The following is an 18,332-nucleotide window of genomic DNA, read 5'->3' as shown; positions in this document are numbered from 1 at the left end:
ATGATAAAGCACATATTGTTAAATGTTAAGACTTAGAATTGAGAGGCACCTATCTGGGTGGCTCAGTCAGTTAAGCATCTGACTTCGGCTCAGGTCATGACCTCAGGGTCCTAGGATCGAGCCCCAAGTGGCTCCCTGCTTAGCTGGGCATCTGCTTGTCCTTCTCCCTCTGCCCACTGGCCCCCCAACAAGAGTGTGTGTGTGTGTGTGAAATAAAATCTTAAAAAAAAAAAGAATTAGACTCAGGATGAAAGGTATATGGAAAGTTCGTATTACTTTTTTTTTAAGATTTTATTTATTTATTCATCAGAGAGAGAGAGAGAGAGAGAGAGAAGCAGAGACACAAGCAGAGGGAGAAACAGGCTCCATGCCGGGAGCCCGACATGGGACTCGATCCCAGGTCTCCAGGATCACATCCTGGGCCGAAGGCGGCGCTAAACCGCTGAGCCACCAGGGCTGCCCTGTATTACTTTTTAAAAAAAATATTTTATTTATTCCTGAGAGACATAGAGAGAGAGGCAGAGACATAGGCAGAGGGAGAAGCAGGCTCCTCAAAGGGAGCCTGAGGGAGGACTCAATCCCAGGACGCTGGGATCACGACCTGAGCCAAAGGCAGAGGCTCAACCACTGAGCCACCCAGGTGCCCTGATATGGAAAGTTTTTATACAATTATTGCAACTTTCTATAATTCTGATATTATGTCAAAGTAAAACATACAAAAAGTCTTAAAAATCAGGATCTCATCGTGTACTCACACACAAAAAGTATACTGTTAATATACAAGAACAGAGTAACCAAACCATATGAAGTTCCAATCAAATATGACATACTGAACAGTGTTTATATCCATTCTCTCCTGACAGGAAAAAAAAAAAAAAAAAAAACAAACATCAGGCTTATTGATGATTTGCTGAAAATGGTACTTCACTTCTGTGGTTTTCCTCCTAATACCCATAACTACAGTCTAAGCATGAGAAAAACATCAGATAAATCCCAAGGACATCCAACAAAATCCCTAACCATCCTCCTCAAAACTGTCCGGGTCATCAAAAACAAGGAAAATTTGAGAACCTGTCATAGCCAAAAGAAGCCTAAAGAGACAGGATACCTAAATGTAATATGGGATCCTAGAACAGAAAAAATTAGGTAAAAGCAAAGGAAATCTTAAAAAGCTATAGAATTTACTTAATAATAATGTATCGATATTGGTTTATTAATTGTAGCAAACATACCATACTAATACAAGATGTTGACAAAGGAATTGTGCAGGTATGTGGGAACACTGCACTATGTTCTCAATTTTCCTGTAAATCTGAAACTGTTCTAAAAAATCTAATATATTTTTTATTTTTTTAAATAGATTTTATTTATTTATTTATGAGAGACACAGAGAGAGAGAGGCAGAGATACAGGCAGAGGGAGAAGCAGGCTCCATGTAGGGAGCCTGACGTGGGACTCGATCCTGGGTCTCCAGGATCAGGCCTGGCTGAAGGCAGCGCTAAACCACTGAGCCACCTGGGCTGCCCCTAATATATTATTTTAAAGTGTGACGGCGAACTATAAATGTTTTCAGATATGGAAGGCTTCAGAATTCATCTCCCACGTATTCTTTTTTTCAGGAGATATACTCTAGCAAAACAAAGAATTAAATCAAGAAAGAAGACACAAGATGCACACAAAACAAGAGATCCATGGGATGCCTAGGTGGCTCAATCTGATTGGTTGAGAGTCTGACTCTTTTTTTTTTTTTTTTAAGATTTATTTATTTGTTCATGATAGAGAGAGAGAGAGAAAGGCAGAGACACAGGCAGAGGGAGAAGCAGGCTCCATGCAGGGAGCCAGACGTGGGACTCAATCTCGGGACTCCAGGATCACGCCCTGGGCCAAAGGCAGGTGCTAAACCGCTGAGCCACCCAGGGATTCCTGAGAGTCTGACTCTTAATTTCGACCAAGGTCATGATCTTGGGGTATTCGGATCAAGCTCCTCATCTGGTTCTGTGCTTAGTGCAGAATCTGCCTGTCCCTCTCCTTTTGCTCTTCCCCCTGCTCTCTCTTAAATAAATAAAAATAAAAATAAAAAAAGAGACAGAGATCCAATACAGGAAACAAGATCATTCCCAGGATGATGGTGAAGTCAAGTCTTAGACATCTGTGTATCAGACCTCATAATGAAACAAAAGTATTTGGAGGTAGGAATAAGTGTTAAACATAGGATACTAGGCAGGTTTTATAAAAAAGGCAATTATTAATTCCAAGAAAAATAAAAGCTGTTAGAAAAAGGAAATGTAATCACTGTACACTGCAGCTTAGCTCTGAACGATATTTACAGACAATAATACTGAAATCTGATTTAACTGTAAATGATAATCCATCTCATTTCAAATCTAAGACATTACTGACTAGAAATCATGCCACTACTTTATTTACTATTACTACTAAAAGAGAAAAAAAGATGCTGCCAATTAAAATATGACACTATGGTGTAAAGTTATATACCAATTTCTCAGAGTTGTTAAAATGTAAAAGAACAGCTTCTCAGAATTAATATATTAATCACATTGAAAGGAGAGACAGAAGTGTTTGTTTTGGGAGCAAATGGTGTAAGAAAGCTAAACTGTGAACTTCCTTGCACAGAAGAAGTCAATATATGATATCTCAAATCAATGGAGAAAAAAAGAAACAGCAATATAAGTTTATTACACAGAAACATGAAGAAAAATGCTAGAAAAAACTGCTACAAGAGCTGACAGTAAGGGCTTCTAAAGTAGGAGACACCAAGGTAGGGGGGAGAAGACTGCTATTTTGTTTTGTTTTTCAAAGATTTATTTATTCATGAGAGACAGAGAGAGAGAGAGGCAGAGACATAGGCAGAAAGAGAAGCAGGCTCCTTGCAGAGAGCCCAATGATGTGGGACTCGATCCCGGGACTCCAGGATCACGCCCTGGGCTGAAGGCAGATACTCAACTGCTCAGCCACCCAGGCATCCTAAGACTGTCATTCTTCATTTAAGATTTGACTATTTAAACCATTTATATGTATTATCTTCATGTAAATAAATGTAAAAAAATCAAAGCAATAACAACAAAAGTCAAAGCAACAATAAATTAAAGCTATCAGGAAAAAAATCCAACAGCTGAAATACTTTCAGATTTTTTTTTATGTACCATGACAAAGGATATTAAGAAAAACCTGAGGAGGGCAGCCCCGGTGGCGCAGTGCTTTGGCACCACCTGCAGCCTGGGGTGTGATCCTGGAGACCCGGGATCGAGTCCCACATCAGGCTCCCTGCATGGAGCCTGCTTCTCCCTCTGTCTGTGTCTCTGCCTCTCTCTCTGTGTCTATGAATGAATAAATAAAATATTTAAAAATAAAAAATAAATAAATAAACATCTCCTAATTATTTAAAAAAAAAGAAAACCTGAGGGGGAAAAAATACAACTCAAATCCCAATGCAGTCTCAATGTTACATAAAATCCAAATTTTAAGTGACAGCAAAATTTTAAAAGTTCAATCAAACCTATTCTAAATCTGGTTCATTTTACCCATCCAGCCATACAGATGTTGATTTAAGATACCTCAAAAGTTGACCTGCTAGAGGCAGAAAGGTGTGGGAGTGACACCACAGCTCTGAAAGCTGACTTCCTGCTTCAAGGTAAGACTCAACTGACTCAATCAAGACAATATATATTTGTAGCTACAGCAAAGTTACATAAAACAAAAATAAAGTTGTAAAAAGTCCTAATTGCCTGTAAGAGCATAACACCTAAAATTACTTTTAGCCTACGCTGTCATTAAGTTTCCATTATTTGTCACTTACATCTTGAAACATTTTGTTTTCTTGTTTTAGTCTCGCTTCTTTATCATCTGAGAGTTTGTAAGCATTCTCAAATGCTTCTTCTAAATCCTGCAGTCGAGATTTTAGTCGAATGATGGTATTGTCTTTTTCTTTATTACTTGTTCTCATTTCCTCAATCCGTTCCTGCAAAATTTTGGAAGCACTGCTGGCTGCATTGAAGCGTTCTTTGAAATCACTCTACAAAATAAAAACAAAGATAATAAATTGTTTTAATAATAAAACAGATGTTTTAGTAGCAGTTAACAAATTGTAGATATTAAACTGCAAAAGTAATCAAATAAAACCTACAAAAGGGAATCAACAAATTCAATATTTTGTTAAGTCTTGGCATGAAGACTAAAAAGGATTACTCTACTAAAATAACAGCTTCAGGGATGCTTGGCTGGCTCAGGCGGTAGGTATGTGACTCTTCATCTTGGGGTTTTAAGTTTGAGCCCCACATTGGCTTACTTAAAAATAAAATCTTTATAAAGTAAATAATTAGGGACGGCTGGGTGGCTCAGCGATTGAGGGTCTGCCTTTGGCCCAGGACATGATCCCGGAGTTCCCGAGATCAAGTCCCGCACTGGGCTCCTGCACAAAGCCTGCTTCTCCTCCCTCTGCCTCTCAAAACACAGCTGGAATCTGTTGCCCCACATTAATATTTAGGGAAGAATAAAGCATTTCTTACCCTGTTCTCTCGCTAGGAAAATAAAAGACAAAATTCAAAACACATCTGATATGTTAGCATTCATTCAATAATCATTTCTTGAATATCCACTAGGTGCCAGGCACTACAAACAAGACCCTGACTTCGAGAAGCTTTTGGTTTGGGGGACATAGACAACTAAAATTACATCAAAGAGAGACCAAGAGTGCACAGAATGTTAACTGGCATCTTCCATCAAAACGTTACTTATAAGGTTATATGTAGAAGAATAAAACTTGATAATACATAAAAAAAGATTTTTTTTAAGTTTAAGCATTCCAGTTATACATCCAAGAAAATGAAAAACAGAAGTATGCATAAAATCTGTATACAAATATTCATAGCATTATCATTCATAATGCCCAAAAAATGAAAACCCAAACTTCTATCATCCCTGATGAATGATAAATATGGTATACCCAGGGTACCGGAATGGCTTAGTCAGTTATGTGTCTTGTCTGCCTTCAGCTCAGAACATGATTTCGGGATCCTGGGATCAAGGCTTCATCAGGCTCCCTGCTCATCAAGGAATCTGTTTCTCCCTCTCCCATTCCCCCTGCTTGTGCTCTTTCTCAAATAAAATCTTAAAAATTAAATTTGGTCTATGCATAAAACGGAGTATTATACAGCCATAAAAATAATGAAATATCGATTCATGCCACAACATGTACAAAATTTGAAAAAAAATATGCTAGGAATGCCTGAGTGGCTCAGTGGTTGAGCGTCTGCCTTTGGCTCAGGGCATGATCTTGGAGTTCTGGGATCGAGTTCCGTATCAGGCTCCCTGCATGGAGCCTGCTTCTCCCTCTGCCTATGTCTCTGCCTCTCTCTGTGTCTCTCATGAATGAATAAATAAAATCTTTAAAAAAAAACAAAAAGAAAAAGTCATGCTAAGTGAAGGAAGCCAGACACACCAAAAGTCATTTATATGATTCCATTTACACCAATGTCCAGAATAGGCAAATCCAAAGAACAGAAAGTAGGGTAGTAGTTGCTAGGAGTTGGGGAGAGGGAGTTTTAAGAATTAGGAGGGAAAGGCTGATGGTTAAAGGGTTTAGGGCTTCTTTTTGAGTGAGAAAATATCTAAAACTGACTGTAGTGATGGTTGTACAAGTATGCAAATATATTAAAAACCACAGAATCATATACTTCCAAAGAGTGAGTTTTATAATATGTAAACTATATCACTATATCAAATAAAAAAATATGAATTTTAAAGTGTAAAAGTTTATCAAATCATATGAAGCCAGTTTATATTTATTTTTTTTTAAGATTTTATTTATTTATTCATGAGAGACACACAGAGAGAGAGGCAGAGACACAGGCAGAGGGAGAAGCAGGCTCCCCGCAGGGAGCCTGATGTGGGACCTGATCCCAGGTCTCCAGGGTCATGCCCTGGGCTGAAGGCAGGCGCCAAACCGCTGAGCCATCCAGGGATCCCCGCCAGTTTATACTCAAAATAAAAACTTACTTAACAATGAGACAACCTAAAAAAAAAAACAAAAAACAGAAACAAAAAAAGACTCACATACCCAATGTTTTTATAAAACTATTAACTTGTCTCTAAAGTTCAGTTAACAAAAAGGCTTCAATTTTTAACATTAAACCACTAAACAACAGGAATACTTACAACTTCTATTTCCAGTAAGTTATTCTTATTTTCAAGTGTTCTCACACGACTAGTAGCTTCACTCAGAGCACTATCTAATTGGCCACATCTAAAAACCAAAAATTGAAATGAAAAAATTAGAAGATAAAATCCTTTCCCTTCAAAGAATTCTATAAATCTGATTCTTCAATATGTAGCATAAAACAAATTCTCCAATGTTAGTGAACACTCAGGATGTCATTTTAATAAATACATCCCAATAAACTTGATACTATTTTTTTTTATTTAAATTTTTATTTATTTATGATAGTCACACAGAGAGAGAGAGAGAGGGGCAGAGACACAGGCAGAGGGAGAAGCAGGCTCCATGCCGGGAGCCCGACGTGGGATTCAATCCCAGGTCTTCAGGATCGCGCCCTGGGCCAAAGGCAGGCGCCAAACCGCTGCGCCACCCAGGGATCCCGATGATACTATTTTTCAGAAAAAAACAATATGAAAAGATCCCTAAGTGACAAAAGCAAAATATGAACAGACATTTGTACACCCATGTTCATAGCAGCAACATGCACACTAGCCAACAGATGGAAGCAACCCAAGTGTCCAGAAGGATAAATGGATAAACAAATTGTGGTCTATCAATCCAATGGAGTAGTATTCACTCCTAAAAAAGATGAAATTCTGGGGCACCTGGGTGGCTCAATTGGTTAAGCATCAGATTTTTTATTTAGGTTCAGGTCATGATCTCAGGTTGGAGAGATGAAGCCCCTTATCGGGCTCCATGCTGGGTGCATGGAACCTGCTTGAGATTCTCTCTCCTGCTCCCTCTTTTAAAAAAAAAAAAAAAAGGATGAAATTCTAACACCTGCTACAACATGGATGAACCTTGAGAGCAATATGCTAAGTGAAATAGGCAAGGCACAAAAGGACATGTATGATTCCACTTATATGAGGTCTACCACAAGTTCATATGAGGCATCAAATTCATAAACAGAAAGTAGGATGGTGGGAGACAGAGGCTGGGAGGCACCCAACTCTTCCTTTTGGCTCAGGTTGTGGTGTCAGGCTTGTGGGATTGAGCTCCACACTGGGCTCCATGCTTAAAACTCTCTCTCCCTCTGTCCCTCCCCCTTTCTCTATTTCTCTCTCAAATAAGTAAATAAATTTTTTTAATAAGTTCTGGAGATGGATGGCGGCAATGGTTGTACAACAGCATGAATGTACTTAATGCCAGAGAACTGAACTGATCACTTAAAAATGGTTAACATGGGGAGTAGAGCCAATTAAGTGTCTGACTCTTGGATCTGGCTCAGGTCATGATCTCAGGGTTGTTGGATCGAGCCCCATGTGAGGCTCCACACTCATTGCAGAGTTTGCTTGGAATTCTCATGCTCTCTCCCTAAAAAATGAATAAAATCTTTAAAAAAAATGGTTAACATGGTATATTTTGTTCTTTATATTTTACATTAAAAATTAAATTTAGAGGGACACCTCGGTGGCTCAGTGGTTGAATGTCTACCTTTGGCTCGGGGCATGATCCAAGGTCCTGGGATTGAGTTCTGCATTGGGTTCCCTGTGGGGAGCCTGCTTCTCTTTCTGCCTATGTCTCTGCCTCTCTCTGTGTTTGTGTGTCTCTCATGAATAAATGAATAAAATCTTTTTTAAAAATTAAATTTAGGGGTGTCTGGGTGGCTCAGTGGGTTAAGCATCTACCTTCAGTTCAGGTCATGATCCCGGGGTCCTGGGATGAAGCCCCACATTAGGATCCTTGCTCTGAGGGGAGCCTGCTTCTCCCTCTCCCTCCCACTCCCTCTGCTTGTGCTCTCCACCCCTGCCCCATTAAATAAAATCTTAAAAAAAATAAACTTAAATTTAAAAATACAGAAGACTGCATAAACAGTCTTGATCTTTGTTATGAAAAAAACCTATATACACATCTGTGCATTATGTTTTCTAAGATATAAAAATAAAGTCTGGAATGTAAACAGAGGCTGGGTAGAGAAACTTTTCATATTAGATCCTTGTGTACTTTTCCAAACTAGCATGAATGTGTTATTCTTATAATTAAAGACCTTCTTCGTAAAGTTCATCATCACAGAGCCTCAAAATCACAAAATACACAAGAGAATTTAGTTATCATTCTGACTCAGTGTTAATGAATTGTGAATAAAAGCTAACATTTACTTGGTACTGATTATATGCCATGTGTTATGCACTTCACAATCCTCACAATCCTATGAGTTAAGACTATTATTACCATTTTACAGAGGAGAAAACAGAGAAGCTGAATTCCTCCAGGGTTGTAAGCAATCACATGGGGATTTGAAACCTGGCAGAGTAGCTCCAGAGTTCACTCTGGACCACTGTGCATTAATGCCATGCAGAAATCAAATACTAATATAACTTTTTTTTTTTAAGATTTATTTATTTATTCATGAGAGACACAGAGAGAGAGGCAGAGACACAGGCAGAGGGAGAAGCGGGCTCCTTATAGGGAGCCTGATGCGGGACCGATCCCGGGACTCCAGGATTACACCCTGAGCCAAAGGCAGACAGATGCTCAACCGCTGAGCCACCCAGGCATCCCTGATATAACTGTTTTTGAAAGAAAGAGCACCAAAGAAAGAGTCAAGTGTAGTTATGTATATTAACTATATTTTTCTACTTTAACTACCACACTGATTGTAGTATGAGACTGTGTGACGTAACAATCTGGTATCACAGCTTGCCCATGATGTTGTGTCCATGGCCCCATTTACAGTACCAGGGGGATTCTCCCACTTGCAATTTTAAGTTTGAAAAAATCGGATGCATATGCTGACAACTTAAAATTGGTTTTTGTCTTAGATGACTCATTTCTCCAGTTCCAGATGACCGCAACTACTGCTCTGCATTTGCATGCTCTCCATACACTTACTTCTATGCTCTCCCTGCTGTCACCATTCTAACATGGCCACTTCTCCAAACCCTGACTTCCAGTCCAACACCCCTACACTGCCTCATCACTCTGTGGCTCTAGCAGCTTCTAGACAAAAAAGGTGCTTTACACAGCTATCATTCACTAGGCACCTTCTCTGGAAGCCTATTTTTAACCTAACGCGGTCTACTGATGGGCTTCTTTCATACTTCCGTTTTTCACAGGTAGTACCTATAGTCATCTTTGTCTTCTTAAAAACAAACAATGACAAAAAAACAAGAACCAACTTCCCTTAGCCTCCCATCTACTCTTTTCCTTTTATCCTAGAACACTTAACTCGGGCTTTTTTTTCTGGCTTTTTTCAAACTACTGCTTTCTACCACTGCACCCCCAGCCCCAGCCCCACCCCTACCTGCAGCGCCACTCCCAGCAGCACAATGGGAGCTGCAGTAACTCTCAGCAATAAGACTATAGGCTAACTACCACACCAACCACAAACTAGTATAAAGGCTAGTTTTCCTAGAATTTTACAAGTTAAACTATTAACTGGACCAAAAGATTTCAGTTCCCTCCTAATCTTTTTTTCAAGGGGCTTTGTCTTCTTTGCCTTTGAGAAAAATTCTTTGCTATTTCGACCTAAACAGTTTTCAATCTGTTTAAGTGTTATTTAAATGTAAAATATGTTGCAGGCATGCTGTTATTAATACCAGTCAGAGCATCAAATTTTGTTAATGATTCTCTCTCTAAAACAGGTATACAGCTATCCTTAACATAACTGTCCTCTGTGTCTCCATGTTGGTTTCTTTTTTGAACAGGGTAACTACTTCCACAGGTTCATGACTGTCTGGATTAAGTTATGTGCAATCTGAGTTTAAAAAAAGGTCAAGGGATCCCTGGGTGGCGCAGCGGTTTGGCGCCTGCCTTTGGCCCAGGGCGCGATCCTGGAGACCCGGGATCGAATCCCACGTCGGGCTCCCGGTGCATGGAGCCTGCTTCTCCCTCTGCCTGTGTCTCTGCGCCTCTCTCTCTCTCTCTCTGTGTAACTATCATAAATAAATAAAAATTTAAAAAAAATAAATAAATAAATAAATAAAAAAATAAATAAAAAAAGGTCAAGAATTACTCAAGGACATTAGTTAGAGATTTCTCAGGAAATCTGTACATAGTACTAATCCATCCATAAACAATATTCCATTACATATACAAAATCTGCTCAACTATTTCAGTATTTTGTCCGTAAGAAACAAATGCCCTCACATCAGATATCGGTGTGCTCTAAGAGACTGGTTTAAATCTATAAAAATAATTACTTAGGCAAAAATATCTGTTAAAATTTTTAAATTGAAGCATATTTTCAAAGTCTTTTATCACACTATAGTACACTTTGGAAAAAATGATATAGCCAAGTTGGAGAAACACCAACTTCATAGTTGAATTATAAATTTTACCTGTCTACAAGAATTTGATTGGTTTTCTTCCAATCTTCAGCTGCTGAAATTTCCTTTGCCTCCAGTTTCTGTTTCAAACTATTTATTTCTGATTCATAGTAAGCTCGAAGATCCGCTATATGTCGAGCATGCTTTTCCTTTAGGTTCTGCCTAATTCTGTTGTTGAAGGCAAAAAAAAAAATTTCAGGCAAGCATTTCCTCACTCTCTATCCCACAAGAGAAACCAGTAACACAATCTTTCTCATAGCAAAAGTACAGCCTTTATTCCTGTGTACACCCACAGAAAACACAATAAGCACATTGATGACCAATTAAGCAAAAAAAAAAAAAAAAAAAAAAAAAAAAAGACATGGATTTTTAGATGTTCTACCTTAAAAATGCTGCTAAATTTTTTTTTTTTTAAGATTTTATACATTAGGGAAGGTCAATAAAAGTCATTTTCATCATTCAAGCAGATGTCATACGAAATCTATTAACATTACAAGCCATGCACTGAAATACATACTTCGACAGTATCACAGGATCTTCCAGGGAAGTCAATGAGATGCACTCTGGGACACTGCTGACTGTCCCTGGAAGCTGGGACTGGCTGACTGAAGCTGAGGTTGCCATGACAGTGTTTTCTTCATCCACAGTGTTGACCGAGATATCATTACTAGTAATGGTATAAACTGAAGGAAACGTGGAACTGGTCCTACTTTCATTTTGGAATCCATGATTCTTCCAAGAGTCCACTGGTAAAGCTTTTGTATTTGAAGGATATTTTGGGAATCCAGATAACTGAGAAGCGATATTACTTGCTTGTGAAAATGAGTCTACATCAGAGTGACTAGACATACTAGGTTCAAGAACAGAGTCTGGTGAAAAGGATATTCTGTCATCGAGGGCATTCAAAAAGCCTTGTGGCTGAATCCCTGAAATCTGATTTGGCTTCATGTGTAACGTTGGGTCTAGAGTTAGTACCTAGAAATAAGACAGACAATAGTAAGCTTTTGCCCTCAGTACTCAGGGTTTGTTTTTGAGTAGGCTTTAGATCTCCTAGGGAAAATAAAGCTTAGGATAAAAGTTCAGAGTCACGAAGCATCTTTCATTTTCACTCCACAGAGTGTGGACAATTTACCTCTGGTGGATGATTTGGGTTGGAAGCAGAAGTGAGATTCCGCTCAGGTAACTGCTTGTTTTCCCTTTGTTTTTTATGATAAATATCCTTCAGTGATGGCAGCTTCATCTCATTACTAGTATTTGACTTAAAGATATGAAACAAAATTATTTAAATGGTATTATCAATGATGAAAAAAGTTTACTGATATCAAGATCAGCACCACAGAAAGATTTCTGAAAGATTTTAAATGAACTGAGACTCTAAACTTGTCCGTTATAAAACATACTTAGAAGTCCTTACCTGTTAATTACAAGTCTTCTGCAGAATGAAAAAAAATTAATATCCTCTAACAATAAATACTAAAGTGATAATCTGAACCTAAGTTATTCAGTAGCCTAAGAATACTTCCAAAGAATAAAAAACTTTGGTAGTTCCCCCTACTCAAGATAAAAATCAAGTTTTGAGGTAAGGAAAGACTTCATCATGAATGACCAAAGCAGGAGGGAAGACCTCTGGCTAAATTAATAACATGTGACTCAAGGGGACAGGTATATAGAGAGATTTACGTAGTTATTTACCTTTTTTTTTTTTTTTTTTTTTTAAGATTTATTTCCTTTAGAGGCAGGAGAAATGAGAGAGCACACACACACAAGCATGGGGAAGGGCAGAGAGAGACACAGACAGAATCCTCAAGCAGACTCCTAGCTTAGTGAGGACCCCCTCCACCTCCTCACCCCTGCCAACACAGGGCTTCATCCCAGGACTCTGAAATCATGACAGGAGCCAAAATCAAAAGTCAGATGCTTAACTGACTGAGCCACCTAGGTACCTCTTCCTATTTTTTTAAGAGTTGGCAGACAAGGGCAGCCCTGGTGGCTCAGCGGTTTAGCGCCGCCTTCAGCCCAGGCTAGGATCCTGGAGACCCGGTATCAAGTCCCATGTCAGGCTCCCTGCATGGAGTAGAGCCTGCTTCTCCCTCTGCCTGTGTCTCTGCCTCTGTCTCTCTCTCTCTGTCTCTCATGCATAAATAAATAAAATCTTAAAAAAAAAAAAAGTTGGCAAAAAAAAAAAGTATTAAAAAGTGTTAAGAATTTAACCAATGGAAATAAGCCCCTTTTAAAAACTCATAAAATGGGGTACCTGGGTGGCTCAAAGGTTGAGCATCTACCTTTGCCTCAGGACATGATCCTGGGGTCATGGGATTGAGTCCCACATCAGGCTCCCTATGAGAGGCCTACTTCTCCCTCTGCCTGTGTCTCTACCTCTCTGTCTCTCATGAATAAATAAAATCTTAAAAAAAAAAAAAAAAAAAAAACTCAAAATAAGAAGACATATTTCTACAGTTTGAAATTAGGGCTCTGCCACAATGGAAATGTTGCAAAGAGGTTTAAGCTTCAAACATTAAAACTTCAGCCTTAAATTACTTCAAGGTGAGATCTATTGTAGGGCATGATGGTAGACCATTTAACCCTGAGCCTCAAATTTAAACTGTGGACATTCTCTTAATGAGATTATAGATTCAGCAAGAGATCCACCGAAACCATTACAAGAATACAACCACATGTAGCTTTAACTTTGTGTTCCCTTTCTAGACCCTACACAGGCTGCAGAATACCATGAATTAATATTTTTTTTAAAAAACTCTCTAACTAGCTTGTGAATAAAATAATTAAACTTTTTGTGTGTGCATGGGCACCTGAGTGGCTTGGTCAGTTAAGTGTCTGACCTCAGCTCAGGTCGTGATCTCAGGATCTCAGGATCCTGGGATGGAGCCTCACCTTGTAAGGGTGGAGGCAGGTCTCCACTCAGCAGGGAGTCTGCTTATATCTCTCCCTCTGCCCCTCCCCCTGCCTGTCTCTCAAATACATAAAATCTTAAAAAATACTGTGTGTAAAGGCGTTGATTTGTTGAATGTAAACCCTTACAATTTACCATAATTTCTGTATTCCTACTTTAGAATTTTACTTTTTATATACGAACAACCTAAAGGCCCTATCAACTCCTAGTCCCTAACACGCAGAGCACTATGGATGTGGCCTCAAGCCTGAGGAATCCCTGCCTGTTGGTTTGGGTGAGCAGCTGGAATTCCTCTTTGAGAACTCACTGTACGAGGAACTATTTTTCACCATTTTCTACTTCTATGATTTCATATTTTAACATCTCTGAAGTGAGGATGCCTCTTATAATTAATAGCATCTCACATTGCTTTTGGTCAAGGAGCAACTGTGGCATCATAATTGTCATTGCCTTCTCATAAGCAAATATTGAAGACATCAAAATTGGCCAAACAGGTGTCAGCAGTCTAGAAGAAAATCCTAGAGACTACACTAGAACCCCTGAGAACCAATATTTAAGGGATGGTGAATCCTGTATGTTTAGCAATGTTCCCCCATCTGGGAGCCAAATGTAGGCCAGTCCCATATAACTACTAAAGCCAAGTAAAAACTCGGCACCAAGCCCTTTCCTCCTTTTTTTAAAGAAATGCCAAATCCTCAAAGCTCTTTGACGCTCAAGGAAAACTGTGTGGGAAAACACAGAAACCAACACTGAGTTGAAAACAGTGTAAGCCTCTGTTGGTTAAGAAGTTTTAACAAACATTTCACTTATATTGTTCTTTTTAAGTGTGTATAAGAGTTCTTTGATAAAAATCAATGTTTAATTAGGTCTACAAGCCCTTTAATAAGAATAAAATATAAATTCTACCTTATCAGTGTTTTCTTTGTAATTTTGGGGGCTTAGAATATGAAACAGAAGCCTTAAAAGTGATAGTATCGGGCAGCCTGGGTGGCTCAGCAGTTTAGCGCCGCCTTCAGCCCAGGGCATGATCCTGGAGACCCAGAATTGAGTCCTATGTCAGGTTCCCTGCATGAAGCCTGTTTCCCCCTCTGCCTGTATCTCTACCTCTCTCTCTCTCTCTGTGTCTCTCATGAGTAAATAAATAAAATCTTAAAAAAAAAAAAGTGATAGTATCTTAGAATCACCAATTTATTCATTTACTGATGGTGCAGATTATGTCACACACACACACAGTGAGCCCTGTAATCACAAAGCCCGCTAAACCTTGGCCCTTCATAATCTCACTTCTCAGCCTTCCTCTGTCTGTTTCTCTCTTTTTCCGCTCCTTCCCTGAAGGATGGAATGCTGGTTTCTGCCCCACTGTGAGAACTGATTTGATTGATGCACATGTGGGGTTTCTGCCCCACACATACGCTGTTCCCCACTGCCCTACTGATGCAGGTCACTCATGCTTACAGCTCTTCTGATTACTTTCATTGTAACCTCTCCTTTTCCCCAAACTACCTTCTACCACCTGACCAAACAAAATACAGAAGTGAGATATGTACATGGATGTACACAAGCTAGTTTTAATTTATTGTTCTGAAACAAAGAGAATATTTACATCTCTTGCTCAAAGAAAATTACTACATCAAATTAAAATACTCAAAATTATGATACAAATGGGTTAACAGGAGGGTGCAATAGGATGAAGAATCAAATCCAGGTGTAGGAAGAGCAGAAGTAGTTGTCTGCAGACCTACTGTATTTAGAATAGAAGGCACAAAATCATGTCATTTAATTTTACAACACATTATCTGGGCACTTTTAATTCCACTCTTAAGTAACTTTCCTATGACCCTATAGGCAATGAATGAGAGACCAAATATGAAAGCAGGTGTAATTTAAAGCCTAGGCTTTTGTCAATGTATCAGAAATTGGAAAACACAAAATTTATAATGAAATGGAGTATTTAACTACAATTGTATAATGCAAACAAACAATGTGTTTTTAAATTACCTGGCCTGGTGACATATCTGTGGAGGAGGCCGGTACAAACGTCTTCTCTAAAGTTTCAGGCAGGGAGTGATACATGTCCTTCTCTTCCAACTTCCAGTAAGTCAGTCCTATTGTGCACAAATACAAAGAATAGAAGACTGAGGAAAGAAAACAAAAATGCTAAGTGCTTTCTAGGATAAGTTATTTCTACATTTCTAATTTTCTAAAGAAAATCAAATATGAGCAGTAACTAGTTTTAGGCTATCTGGATGTGGGAAGTTGAATTTTGATGGCAAAGACTCTCTTAAATGCCTTAGCATGTAAGAGTTCTGATTTAAGGTTCCAAATATTTAAGACTGAAATATATTATTACTAAAAGGCAAGATATGGGGTGCCTGATTGGCTCAGGCAATAGAGCATGCAATTCTTGATCTCAGGGTTGTGAGTTCAAGCTTCATGTTGGATGTAGAGATTATTTAAAAAAATAAAAAAAGTCAAGATAAACTAGTGCAATCTAAAATATATTTCTTAAAATATAACAATTTCTTTATGGACAGTACATAAGAAGCAATATAAAGAATTCAATGGTTCAAATACATATTGAGTGTTGACTATGCCAGGCTGGGGAGCAAATGTGAAACATGAACAGTAAGTAAATCACAAGGTACCCAGTAAGTCAGAAGGAGTAAGCACCCTAATGGTAAGATTTAAAAATCAAGTAAAGGAGAATATGTAGTGTGTGTGGAGGGGTGTTCAGAGTTTGATTCACTGCAAGGTAACAAGACAGAGTAAGCATTTTAGCCATGTATGAGGGAGGTCCCCTATATAAGAGGTGGGAAGAACATTTCAAATATAGAAGCAGCAAAGGAGAACATATCTGGCACATTTAAGAAAACAGCCTCTCTGCTGAAGCAAAGAAAGGGAGTAGCAGAAAATGAGGTCAAACAGAACAAGGCTAGGTCTTGCAAGGCCTATGAATGCCTATAAAGACTCTGGCTGTTCTTCTGAGGGAAAGAGCACAGCAGGGTTTTGAGCAGAGGAGTCCCATGATCTGACCCATCTTTAAGAAGGATGGCATAGGCTACTGTGTTGAGAACAGATGGAAGGCTGCAAGGGTGCAGGCAGGGAGGCTGGGCAGGAAGTTGCAGGAACCCAGGTGACACGCAATGGGAGCTCTATGAGGGTAACAGCATGACGGTGGTTGAATTCTGGCAATTTTCATCCTGCAAAGCCAATTCATCCTGACAAACTGGATGTGAGATTGTAGGGAGAAAAAATCAGTATATTACATCATTAAAACTAAAATAAGCTTACCATGGAGAGTAAAGAATGGCTCAACAAAGGGTTTGAATTTCTTAATTCATTCTGGAGCACCTGGAAAATCCTGATATGATTTTTGCAACAGTTTGAAATAACTCTTAAAGTATTTTTTCCATCTATCTTTCAAAATGCATAAAATAAATTAATGCCAAGTAAAGAAGTCAGATTTAGCAGAGGCACAACATAACATGTAACAGATTTACAGAAACCATTCTGATACACTGTATAGAATTATCTTCCTATTAGAAATGCAGATACGTTGTTATAAAAAAATAATTATCATACCTGTTCCTGAATCAGACATCCAAGAATCTGGACTCTCATCCGGTCTATTGAGGTAAAAAGCATGAGGATGCTTAGCAGCAGTGAAATTAGACTATAATGCAAGAAAGAAAACTATGAGTTGACAGCTAAAAATCATTAGGCACGAACTGCTGACCCAAGGAATGAGAGCCAAGTGTCAAATACAGGCACAGAGAAAGGGGGTTCATTAAGAAGTAAGAAAGTGGGCAGCCCCGGTGGCACAGCGGTTTAGTGCCGCCTGCAGCCCGGGGTGTGATCCTGGAGACCCGGGATCGAGTCCCACATCAGGCTCTTTGCATGGAGCCTGCTTCTCCCTCTGCCTGTGTCTCTCTCTGTGTGTCTTTCATGAATAAATAAATAAAATCTTTAAAAAAAAAAAAAGTAAGAAAGCCTGGTTTTCCACACGATTACAAGAATGCAAAATGATAGGGATTAACTGTGAAGGATTTTCTTTTCCTGTATGTTTACAAAAGTTTGTTTTGCTTCTGTGGAATTGGAAGAACACTGGGAGCTGGTGCTACTTAAAGAGTTCAGAATGAAAATGTATTTATAATTTGCCAGCTCCATCCAAAAGAAATTCAAAGTGCCTGGAATTGAAGTCATTTAGTGTCAAAATAAATGTGAAAGCCATAACAATTCATCTTTATCATTAAAAGTACAATAATTCAAACTCTGAAGACCTCATTCAGTAATTAATATGAACTTCGAGTAGTAAACTATGTCTTACATATAGACAACTGGTTACTAATCCCAGAAAAAGCTCGAAATGCTTATCATCAATTCTAATAAAATTCTAAGCTATGGATGCCTGGGTGGCTGAGCGGTTGAGTGTCTGCCTTCAGCTCAGGGCGTAATCCTGGAGTCCCGGGATCAAGTCCTTCATTGGGTTCCCTGCATGGAGCCTGCTTCTCCCTCTGCCTGTGTCGCTCATGAATAAATAAATAAAATCTTTTTTAAAAAAATTAAAAAATTAAAAAATAAAATAAAAAAAAAAATAAAATAAAAATAAAAAAATTAAAAAATTAAAAATAAATTTTTTTAAAAAAACTCTAAGCTGGGCAGCCCGGGTGGCTCAGCAGTTTAGCACCACCTTCAGCCCAGGGTTTGATCCTGGAGACCTGGGATCGAGTCCCATGTTGGGCTTCCTGCATGGAGCGTGCTTCTTCCTCTGCCTGTGTCTCTGCCTCTCCCTCTCTCTCTCTATCTCTCTCTCTCTGTCTCTCATGAATAAATAAATAAATAAAAATATTTTTAAAAAATAATAATAATAAGTAAAAAATAAAAATAAAAAAACTCTAACTGCTCCTCATAGTATCTC

At 38.7% G+C, this 18,332-nt stretch overlaps 1 protein-coding gene across 21 annotated transcripts in view; it reads right to left on the bottom strand.

Annotated features, from left to right (window-relative positions):
• The window catches only part of MPHOSPH9 (M-phase phosphoprotein 9), a 71,642-nt gene that overhangs the window by 31,091 nt on the left and 22,219 nt on the right, over positions 1 to 18,332 (bottom strand). For 14 of the 21 annotated variants that reach the window (XM_049101564.1, XM_049101547.1, XM_049101552.1 and 11 more), the window contains 7 exons: positions 16,997 to 17,087; positions 15,413 to 15,549; positions 11,636 to 11,761; positions 11,021 to 11,478; positions 10,516 to 10,671; positions 6,175 to 6,262; positions 3,818 to 4,033 (listed from right to left, as the gene is read on the bottom strand). In XM_049101564.1, coding sequence (XP_048957521.1) covers positions 3,818 to 4,033; positions 6,175 to 6,262; positions 10,516 to 10,671; positions 11,021 to 11,478; positions 11,636 to 11,761; positions 15,413 to 15,549; positions 16,997 to 17,087 — 1,272 coding nt within the window. The remainder of the gene's footprint in view (positions 1 to 3,817; positions 4,034 to 6,174; positions 6,263 to 10,515; positions 10,672 to 11,020; positions 11,479 to 11,635; positions 11,762 to 15,412; positions 15,550 to 16,996; positions 17,088 to 18,332) is intronic. The other 7 variants (XM_025473704.3, XM_025473714.3, XM_025473712.3 and 4 more) reach the window with 3 other exon arrangements.

Source organism: Canis lupus, chromosome 26 (assembly GCF_003254725.2).
Source record: "Canis lupus dingo isolate Sandy chromosome 26, ASM325472v2, whole genome shotgun sequence".
In the NCBI taxonomy this organism is placed as follows: domain Eukaryota; kingdom Metazoa; phylum Chordata; class Mammalia; order Carnivora; family Canidae; genus Canis; species Canis lupus.
The sequence above is the reverse complement of the archived record's forward strand: the minus strand, read 5'-3'. Positions and strand labels throughout refer to the sequence as shown.